A 10,996-nucleotide genomic window follows, 5' to 3' on the forward strand; every position below is an offset into this window, starting at 1 on the left:
GGAGAAGATGCCGTCCCGAAGTCTTCGGGAGTCTCTGGAGTCGCGCTGCCCGCCTTAACCTCTCTGCGGATTCTTTGATTCTCATGTCTTGTGCCTGTGCATGCATTTGTTACGAGGACCGGATCTGACATAAGCGTCTCATCCATCATTAGAAGAAAAAGGGTTGTTTTAAGCATGGCTGCGGAATCCTTATTTTAATTGATGGGTCATTCTGCTGTTCCATTTCGTTTGTTTTATTCTGCACTTGCAGTGTTTTTATTTATTTATTTGTTTGTTTGTTTGTTTATTTATTTTTGCAATTTATCTCTCCAGTGCCTCACCTTTCCATCTCCCGTGATGCATTAGCAATCAGTTGGTGTACAGCAGTCTTTCTCCCCTTTTTCATGGGTTGAGAAACCCCTGAGACATCCTTCAGGTTTCGAGAAACCCCAGAACTGGCTCAATTGTGCAGAATAAGACTGGGAAGCAGAGCTGTGGACACGCCCACCTGGGGCTCCTCCCCTTCCCACCCCCTCCAGGCCCGTCACTGGTCCTTTGGGGAGGGGTGGGTGGGTCAATATGTTGAACAAATTTTAAAAATATATCAAAAATTGATTAACTCTCCTCCATTCAGGAAACTCTTCCAGGGCCGTCAAGAAACCCCAGGGTTACACAAATTCCTGGTTGAGAAAGCCTGGTATACAGGGACCTAATGCACAGCCTCTGTCATCGAGCAATGAAGGTCATAACCAGTTGCTCAAGGGCCAGATATGAGCCCTGAGTGGGCTGGTGCCAACCCGTGGGCCATATGTTTGACACCTCAGGGCTAGAGCATTGGGCTAGGATCTAGGAGACCCAGGTTCGAATCCCCACTCAGCAATGGAAGCTTGCTGGGTGGCCTTGAGGCAGTCTTCTGCTCTCAGCCTGATCTACCTGACAAGGTTGTTGTTGTGCAGGAAAAAAAATTGGCTGAGTGGAAAAATGATGTTAGCCACTTCAGGTACCGATCGGGGAGAAAGCTGGGGTGTAAATGAAGTAAAATAAAAACAGACTTAATTTGGTAGCAATTAAATGGGTGTTGGTGTGAATAATATCTTCTCCCCAAGCTGCTGGCAACAGCTGTTGTGTTGGACAGCAACAAGAATCCGAGAGAAAAGACAGTAATCGTGTTAGAAGAATCCGTGTTAATGTCAGGCGGTGTAAATTAAAGTCCATACAGGCATCAAAAAGAAACAGTAATTCAGGGGTCCCCTGGCCTTTTTTAAGCCTGAAAAGCAACTTTGGAGTTCTGCTGCAGTGTTGTGGGCACAACCACGACTTGGCTGCCCTCCAGTAGCTCCTGAAAAAGATGGAGCCTGTCACAAAATGGCTGCCGCAGCTCACCTTTCATCACACAGCTCACCTTGTGCCGAGGTGGCAGCTGCTGCCAAAGCGATGGTTTTCTTAAGAATCCACAGGACCGATAAAATCTCCACTGCTCAAGTGCAAAGTTGGGCAAAATCCCTACTGGCCCTTTTCCTAAAGAACCTGGGTGGGTGTCAGAAAAGGTATTGGCCATGGGGTTATCAGCCTCCTCTCCCTCACATGGTCTTCTTCAGTAATATGAGGGCTCTCTCAGCCTCCCCTCCCTCACAGGGTGTCTGTTGTGGGGAGAGGAAGGGAAGGCGAATGTAAGCCGCCTTGAGACTCCTTCGGGTGGAGAAAAGCGGCATCTAAGAACCACCTTTTCTTCTTCTTCAATAATATCAGGGTTCTCTCAGCCTCACCTGTCTCACAAGGTGTCTGTTGTGGGGAGAGGAAGAGAAGGTGAATATAAGCCACTTTAAAACTTCTTCAGGTAGAGAAAGGCGGCATAGAAGAACCAACACTTCTTCTTCAGTGATATCAGGGCTCTCTCAGCCTCACCCACCCCACAGGGTGTCTGTTGTGGGGAGAGGAAGGGAAGGCGAATGTAAGCCACCTTGAGACTTCTTCGGGTGGAGAAAAGCGGCATAGAAGAACCAACTCTTCTTCTTCTTCAATAATATGAGGGCTCTCTCAGCCTCCCCTCCCTCACAGGGTGTCTGTTGTGGGGAGAGGAAAGGGAAGGCCACTGTAAGCCCCTTGGGAGACTCCTTCTGGTCGTGAAGAGCAGGATAAAAAAATCAACTCTTCCTCTTCCCCTCCTCCTCTCCTCCCCATGCCAGGTGGCGATGCTCTACATGGCCATGCGACTCATTGTCAACCTCTCTCAGACCTACATCGCCATGTACCTCACCAACTCGTTGATGCTGCCAAAGGTGAGTTTCCCAGAAGCTTTCTCTCATTTGAGGGACTGGCGTTCTTGTTAGCAGCTGGGGCAATGCGGGTGGGGGGCCAGAGGTTGTAGGCATTTCTACTCTCTTGGTAACCGGCAAGGTTCACTCGTTCCCGTCAGATCTCAGAAGCTGAGCAGAGTTGGCTCTGGTGCATACTTGGAGGGGAGACCACCGGGAAGTCTAGGGCTGCAACACAGAGGAAGGCCATGGCAAACTGCCTCCAGTCCAGCAGTCTGTTTCAGCCAGTGGCCTACCCTTCTCCACCGAGGGCCAAGAGCTGGGCATAGAGAGAATCTCTGGACGAACACAGACCGAGTGGATTTTTGAAGCACATTGGACCATGCGCAGAACAGCAATTGAAGTTCATTTCTTCTTTCTTCCTTTTTTTCCGCGGGGGTCCTAATTTTCATTTTAGAAAATGTTGTGGTTGTGTTGTTTGTTGTGGTTGTGTTGGTCTGTTGTTGGTCTGCAGAAGAATTCGAAGAACGTTGGGAGCTATCTTACACGGTGTCTAGCTAGATAGTCAAATCTGTATTAGTGGTTTAGCAAAGCAACTTGAATGCTTTTGTAATCTGCATGCATTCTCTCAATTCTTCCTGATCTTTTTCTTTCTGTAAACTTTATAAACACTGCTGTAAACCAGCAGTTATTTAAACAAAAAATGTTCCGGTCAAAAAATGTTCCTGCCACGGCTCTCGACTCTTCCCCCACCCCTAGAATAACTGCTGTAACCCCAATCCGTTCTCTTCTCCCAGAAATTCATTGCCACAATTCCCTTGGTGATGTACATCAGCGGCTTTCTCTCCTCCTTCCTGATGAAAACTGTGAACAAGCAGATTGGCAGGAATGTAAGTAGCTCGGGAAGATTTGGAATCGGGTGGGAACCTAAGAAATGCTGACACCATTGAGAGAGTCAGTTTGGTGCAGTGGTTAGGAGTGCGGACTTCTAATCTGGCATGCCGGGTTCGATTCTGCGCTCCCCCACATGCAACCAGCTGGGTGACCTTGGGCTCACCACGGCACTGAGAAAACTGTTCTGACTGAGCAGGAATATCAGGGCTCTCTCAGCCTCACCCACCCCACAGGGTGTCTGTTGTGGGGAGAGGAAAGGGAAGGCGACTGTAAGCCACTTTGAGACTCCTTCGGGTAGAGAAAAGCGGCATGTAAGAACCAACTCTTCTTCTTCTTCAGTAATATCAGGGCTCTCTCAGCCTCACTCACCTCACAGGGTGTCTGTTGTGGGGAGAGGAATGGGAAGGCGACTGTAAGCCGCTTTGAGCCTCCTTCGGGTAGGGAAAAGCGGCATGTAAGAACCAACTCTTCTTCTTCTTCAGTAATATCAGGGCTCTCTCAGCCTCACTCACCTCACAGGGTGTCTGTTGTGGGGAGAGGAATGGGAAGGTGACTGTAAGCCGCTTTGAGCCTCCTTCGGGTAGGGAAAAGCGGCATATAAGAACCAACTCTTCTTCTTCTTCTCCTGGTTTCCAAAATGCTCCGTTTGCACGGCCTGTGTCAGGCCTTTGGATAACTGGACCCAGCAAGGTTAGAATCAGAAAATCATAGAGTTGGAAGGGACCGCCAAGATATGGCTGTGTGCTCTGGCTGCATTGGTGAGCACCGCAGCTTTGGTGAGCACTGAAGCACACCGGAAAACGCAACCCTACTCATGTAGTCCAACCCGCTGCAGAACGCAAGAAATTCCCAGATTAAAGGTCTTATTTTTCTGCTCTTGGCCTTCTCTTGTCCCGCAGTGGGATTCACCTTGGTACAGTGTTAACAGGGTGCTGCCCCTGTGATATTGGACATCTGACCTCAAACTCAGTTTTAAATGTTGCCTGTTTTATATTTGAAAACTGAATTTTAACAAACTGTTTTAACTCGGTCGATGTTTGGGCAGTGTGATGTACCCCGACCCGGCCTGGTCCGCTGGGAGGGTGGTAGAGACATGAAATAAATAAAGAATGCTCTTTCTGCTCTTCCTTGGCCAGCTCACCTACTTCCTGGGTTTGGTGATCATCCTGGCGTTTGCTTCCTGGGTGGCCCTAACGGGAAATATGGGCGTGGAGGTTTACGGGGCAGCAGTCTTGCTTGGGGCTGGCTCGGCTACCATCCTCGTCACGTCCCTCTCCATGACGGCTGACCTCATCGGCACCAATACGGTAGGTGCTGCATAGAGGAGGGGAAAGGTGTCATCACATTAAGGGGGGTGGTCCTCCTGGCCACCAGCAGGGGGATAGAGAGGGTAGGGTTGCTAGATCCTGGATGGGAAATGCTTTCTCAACCAGGGTCTCATGAACCCCCAGGGTTTGTTGATGGCCCTGGAAGGGTTTCTTGAATGTGTCGGAGATAATTAATTTTTTAAATAAATTGTTTAAAGTTTATTGGGTGATATGAACATATGTTGTCATGTTGACCTGCCCCTCCCCCCGTGGCCAGTGGTGGGCCTGGAGGGGGAGGGAAACGGAGAGGCCCAACCTCCATATTCTGCACGGTTGCACCCCTTCTGGGGTTTCTTGAAGCCTGAGGAATGTTTCAGGGGTTTCTCAACCATAACAATGTTGAGAAAGGCTGCCTTAGAGTTAGGGATGCCAGCCTCCAGGTGGGACCTGGAATTCCAGGTGGGGATCCCCTGGAATTACAGTTCAGACTGCAGAGATCCCTTCCCTTGAAGAAAAGGGATGCTTTGGAGGGTGGACGCTGACATTGCACCCCACTGAGTTCCCTCCCCACTCCAGGCTGCAACCTCAAATCTCCAGGAGTTTCCCTCCTCCTTCCCCCTCTGAGAATACAAATGACAGCGTTCTTTCTCCTTTGACAGCACAGCGGTGCATTCGTTTACGGGGCGATGAGCTTCACGGACAAAGTTGCCAACGGGCTGGCAGTCATGCTTATCCAGAACCTGCACCCCTGCCCGTAAGTCCTGGGCTTGTTCGTGGGAGAGTTCTTGTTTCCAGCCTTGCAAAGGAGCCCAAGAACGTCAGTAGCTCACCGATCACTGATTTCCCAACCTGGCAGCCATTCTTTGTGTCTCTTCCCCCTACAGGACTCTGCTGTGCTGTCCAGGGTGTGTGGCCTTCTACCATTGGGTGATGGTAGCCGTCACCGGGGGCATTGCTGTGGTGGCCAGCCTGTTCCTTGCCTGCCTCATGATATGGCCCATACGTATCCGATTCCGTAAGTAGGGGGGAGGGGTTGACCGGGGCAGGGGAGAGAGTGGGGGGAACAGATAGCCTTCGCTTCCAGGTCTCCGTGGTCCCACTTACGAATGACAGAAATCTGGTTCTGGCCTATGAATGGGGAAGTGGTGCCTAGCGGAAATGACAATTTCTGAACTCAGAAGGGCTGATTAGCTGTTTCAGCAAAGACTTATCCTATGGCATCATATGGCTTAATTTAGATATTATGACACAGTTTACTAATTTGCCACAATTTACTTTTGCCATATATCTGTACACTAATGATCCTTGTTCCATTTAGTCTGAGGAAGAGTGCTTGCACTCGAAAGCTCACGCCTTGAATAAGTCTTTGTTGGTCTTAAAGGTGCTCTTGGACTTGGATTTTTGTTGTGCTACTTCAGACCAAAACGGCAACCCATTTGAATCTATAAAAAAAGATGTTACCGTTATGCAGGGAGCTCTAGGATTCACTGGAACTCTGTTGTTTTTACCATAGAGTTTGAGGTCCTCTGATGCAGTGACATTGTGGAATTGCAGTATGCTGTTTCAGCCCAGCCATTACCTCCCCCCCCCCCCGCTTAAGCTTTAGTGGGTGAGGAGTAGGGTCGTCACCTCCGAGCTGGGAAATTCCTGCAGTTTTGGGAAGGGTGAGGTTTGGGAAGGGAGAGACCTTATGGGGTGTCATGCCATCAAATTTGCCTTTCAGAGCACCACATTTTCTCCATGGGAGATAATCTTTGTATTCTGGAGGGCAGTTACAGTTCTAGATCAAGGGTAGTCAAACTGCGGCCCTCCAGATGTCCATGGACTACAATTCCCATGGGAATTGTAGTCCATGGACATCTGGAGGGCCGCAATTTGACTACCCCTGTTCTAGATCTTCAGGCCTGACCTGGAGGTTAAACAACTGAATTGGCCAAATGGTAGAAATAACGTTTCTGAAGTAATATGGAGTGCAATCTTATCTTGTTTAGAGCACTTCACAAAGGGAAACAATCCTGGCCAAGATGGCTCTTTGCATATTTTTATGTTTACAGAAATGTTCCTGATGAAGATTCAGGTTGAGATTGGCTTTATTGTTTTGATTTTTGATTTTATTATTTCGGAAACATTTCTTTTTCTCTGAACGAGCTTTCTCAGCTGGCTTTGATTTTTGATTTAATAGCACAGAAATAATTGTCTAGGCAAAAAGCTATCTTCGCCGGCAATTTTTCCTTTGTGAAGGGCTTTGAGATTGATTATATATGAGACAAGATTGCCTTTATTGGAAGAAAAGTTCAGTGCTATTACAGTTATGCCCCCCAAATCGATTCATTCACGTATAATAATAGTTTGAGTGCAATTACCTTCCTTTTGGCCCAATGGTTTCATGTCGTCTCGTTGTTAACAGTAGGAATCTTAAAATCAGAGTCCACTAGCACAGTGGTCCACAACCTTTTTCAGGCTGCGGACCGGTGGCGGCAGGGAGAGCGATCGCCTGGCCGCGCATGCGCGCATATGCGGCATGCACAGGAGTACCACACATGCGCGTTTGCTGCCGCGCATGTTGCAAACGCGCATGCGCAGCCCTGCGGAAGCAGGGAGCCGCGGCCCGGTGGTCGGGGACCACCACACTAGCACCTTTAAGATCTTCAAGGCGTGAGCTTTCGAGTGCAAGCACTCTTCCTCAGATCTGACAAAGAGTGCTTGCACTCGAAAGCTCTTGCCTGGAATAAGTCTTTGTTGGTCTTAAAGATGCTACTGGACTCTGGTTTTATTGTGCCACTTCAGACCAACACGGCTACCCACTTGAATCTATCCTCACGAATCTTGCCATTGTCTCAGGGTTTTGGTTAGGCCCCAGAAAGACTAACTTATGATCCTCGGACAAGATTGTACTCCACAATTCTTTGGATTGAAATTCCTCTGTTTTTACCTTAGACGACTTTTTGATCGTAGCCGACCTGGAGGTCGGCTCTCTCCCACGTTGCCTGCCCCAGTGGGCAACGTGGCGCCCATCAGCTTAGTTGAAAGGGAGCACCCAAAAGTAGCAACAGGGGGATTTCGAAATGCCTTTCAAGATACACTGAAGGAAAAAAAACCTGGTTCCAGTTAGATTCAAGTGGGAAGCCGCGTTGGTCTGAAGCAGCAGAAGAAATGCAGAGAGTTCACTGGTTCCAGCGTTCAGATTTTCACAGGTGGCCAAAAATCTTTGCTGGAACTGACTGGGTCCTTCTGCTAACTTTGTTTCATTTCCCTTTTTCTTGCAGATGACGTCTCAGTCACGGGGCTGGCAGGACTGAGGCCAAGAGAACTGGAGCCCCAGGGCGGGGAAGACGATGCCAGCCTGGTCAACTGAGGTGTCATTTCCTCGGAAGGGGGAGGGGAGCTGCCGAGCCGGAAGGGGTGCATCGCTGTGGACAAGACACCCAGAAGACCCTTGTGTTTTTTGATCTGGATTTTGGATTCCCTTTGGCTCCTTCCACAGATGGCTCTTTCTGTCATTCCCCACCCCATCCCTGGCACACTTTGCACAATAAGTTCTCATTGCTCACAAGTGAGCATGTTTATTTGCACATCTAACACTAGTTTACTTTGCCGTGCGCCCGAATGAACCCTCCGGCCTCCTTCCTCTCTTTCTCCTCCCTGACAGCCCAGTCACTTTGTTTTGCGTTTACCTTGTCTTTTTGGGGGGTCAGTGTAAAAAAAAAAATATATATATATAATATATATATATATGGAAAAGTTTTTTTTAAAAAAAAACAATAAATTAAGCAATCTTTAATAGTGCTTGATTCATGATACTGTTTTTGTGTGTATTATGAAGAAGAAGAGTTGGTTCTTATATGCTGCTTTTCTCTGCCCGAAGGAGTCTCAAAGCAACTTCTGATTGCCTTCCCTTTCCTCTCCCCACAACAGACACACTGTGAGGGAGGGGAGGCTGAAAGAGCCACAATATTACTGCTTGGTCAGAACAGCACTATCAGGGCTGTGACTAGCACAGGGTTGCCCAGCTGGCTGCATGCAGAGGAGCGGGGAATCAGGCCCGGTTCACCAGATTAGAAGGCGCCACTCTTAACCACGATAAACAAAAAAGGGACCAAAAACTCAATATGAGAAGATAAGTTAGAAACCCGAAGGTTGAGCAGCAAACATATATTAACATTAAAATATCTGTTATTAAGGGCACATTAAGAAGATTAAAAACAACATTGAAACATAAGACACCATCCGTTTAATATTGTACGTGCAGACTCGGTGGTTGTGTATGATATGCTTTAGGATGCTTAGGGCTGATCCTGCGTTGAGCAGGGGGTTGGACTAGATGGCCTGTATGGCCCCTTCCAACTCTATGATTCTATGGCCTGTATGGCCCCTTCCAACTCTATGATTGTACGGCCCCTTCCAACTCTATGATTCTATGATATGGCCATAAACTATATGCATTTCAACCCAGAAGGACTTAATCAGTGTTCATATAAATGACATACATCCAATCACAATACAGAATGACAGGGAGACACAGTGGGTGGCATAAGAATCATGAATCATAGAAATCAGAGTAGTTCAGCATGAAGGGCTGCCAAAGGAGGTGGGGAGCTCCCCTCACTGGCCGTCTTCAAGCAGCGGCTGGACAGGTCCTTCTCCGGGATGTTTGAGGCTGATACTGCATTGAGGAAGTGGGTGGGACTAGATGGCCTGCATGGCCCCTTCCCACTGTGGGATTCTAGGAGTCTAGTTCATCAGTGGAATGGGCTGCCTAAGGAGGTGGGGAGCTCCCCCTCACTGGCGGTCTTCAAGCAGGGGCTGGACAGATCCTTCTCCTGGATGCTTGAGGCTGATCCTGTATTGAGCAGGGGGTGGGACTAGATGGCCTGCATGGCGCCTTCCCACTCTAGGATTCTCTGAGTCTAGTTCAGCCGCGGAAGGGGCTGCCTAAGGAGGTGGGGAGCTCCCCCTCACTGGTGGTCTTCAAGCAGGGGCTGGACAGATCCTTTTCCTGGATGCTTGAGGCTGATCCTGCACTGAGCAGGGGGTGGGACTAGATGGCCTGCATGGCCCCTTCCCACTCTAGGATTCTCTGAGTCTAGTTCAGCAGTGGAAGGGGCTGCCTAAGGAGGTGGGGAGCTCCCCCTCACTGGCCATCTTCAGGCAGCGGCTGGACAGATCCTTTTCCTGGATGCTTGAGGCTGATCCTGCTCTGAGCAGGGGTGGGACTAGATGGCCTGGATGGCCGCTTCCCACTCTAGGATTCTAGGAGACTAGTTCAGCAGTGGAATGGGCTGCCTAAGGAAGAGGTTCTCAATGGTAAAAAACTGAGAAAAGCTTTCTTAGACGATGCATGTATTGGACACGAGCTGTGTCAATGATGCGGAAGCACCTTTCTGGTCTGGGATTTTCCCTTGAGCAAAAGTCACTCCTTGCCGGAAGCATGAAAGGAAGGCATTGTTCAGCAGGTGACAAAGAACTTCATTCTTCCCTCTTGACCTCCTGGGATCCTTTGCTTTGTCATCTCACTAATGTCACGGGAACAGGCGGCGTCACCTGCGGTTACACACCTGCCAGGTAAACACCATTGGATGATGAACTCGGTCTACCAGGGAGTCCGATGCAGGTTTCAACCTGCCTGAGTGGGACTGAATTTCCAATTTGGGAGGAGCCAACGGAGCAGAGGACCTTGTAATGATGGGTGATTTCCATTTCCCTGATGTGTGCTGGGAAACAGACTCTGCTAAGCATCCAGAGTCGGGCAACTTTCTGACCTGCCTGGCCCATCGTTTCATTTATCAAATGGCGGAAGAACCCACGAGAGGCTCGGCCAGACTCGACTCAATACTGCCCAACAGGCAAGAGCTGGTAGACGGGGTGAAGGGGGTGAGGACTGTGTGTGGGGGGGGGAGTGATCATGTCCTCCTAGGCCAGTGGTTCTCAACCTTCCTAACGCCGTGACCCTTTAATACACTTCCTCATGTTCTGATGACCCCCAAGCATAAAATCATGCAAGGGTTTTTTTCACAGAAGTTAAACCGAAACTGACCCATGGCGTGAAGATCCATTGTTCGTGATTGTACATAAATTGGTTTTTTTTTCCTGGGGTTTCTCAGTTCAGTTCTGCCTCTTGACCCACCATGTCGATTTCGTTCTTTCCCACTGCTCCAGAAAGATGAACGCTCTATCTTGATCTACCGGGAAGCCAAGCTGCTTGCCCTGCCGTGACCCCTGTGAAAGGGCCATTCGACCCCCAAAGAGGTTCCGACCCGCAGGTGGAGAACCACTGTCCTAGAATTTCATATACAATATGGTGGGGGGGGGGCGGAAAGGAAATTCGTAGTCAGACGTGTCTAGTAGACTTTTGTAGGGTGGACTTTAATAAACTCGGAGACGTCGCGAGAGTCATCCCGCAGACATGAGTGCTGGAAGAGAAAGGAGCAAGTGTCAGGCGGGTGAATCGGAGGCGGCGGAGGTGTGAACACTCTGGGAAAGTGGGCCAATGAGAACAGGACGTAGTTCAATATGGAGAATAGCAGTTCTCCGTCAGGGTCACAGACACGAGAAGGCTACAGA

The 10,996-nt window shown here is 49.2% G+C and overlaps 1 protein-coding gene across 1 annotated transcript in view; it reads left to right on the forward strand.

Annotated features, from left to right (window-relative positions):
• The window catches only part of MFSD12 (major facilitator superfamily domain containing 12), a 29,788-nt gene extending 21,572 nt beyond the window's left edge, over positions 1-8,216 (forward strand). The window contains exons 5-10 of the mRNA XM_077331782.1: positions 2,166-2,258; positions 3,032-3,124; positions 4,265-4,435; positions 5,095-5,189; positions 5,320-5,450; positions 7,702-8,216. Of these exons, the coding sequence (XP_077187897.1) occupies positions 2,166-2,258; positions 3,032-3,124; positions 4,265-4,435; positions 5,095-5,189; positions 5,320-5,450; positions 7,702-7,790 (672 nt within the window). The 3' untranslated portion in view covers positions 7,791-8,216. The remainder of the gene's footprint in view (positions 1-2,165; positions 2,259-3,031; positions 3,125-4,264; positions 4,436-5,094; positions 5,190-5,319; positions 5,451-7,701) is intronic.
• Positions 8,217-10,996: the final 2,780 nt, after the last annotated feature.

This window comes from Paroedura picta, chromosome 4 (genome assembly GCF_049243985.1).
Source record: "Paroedura picta isolate Pp20150507F chromosome 4, Ppicta_v3.0, whole genome shotgun sequence".
In the NCBI taxonomy this organism is placed as follows: Eukaryota; Metazoa; Chordata; class Lepidosauria; order Squamata; family Gekkonidae; genus Paroedura; species Paroedura picta.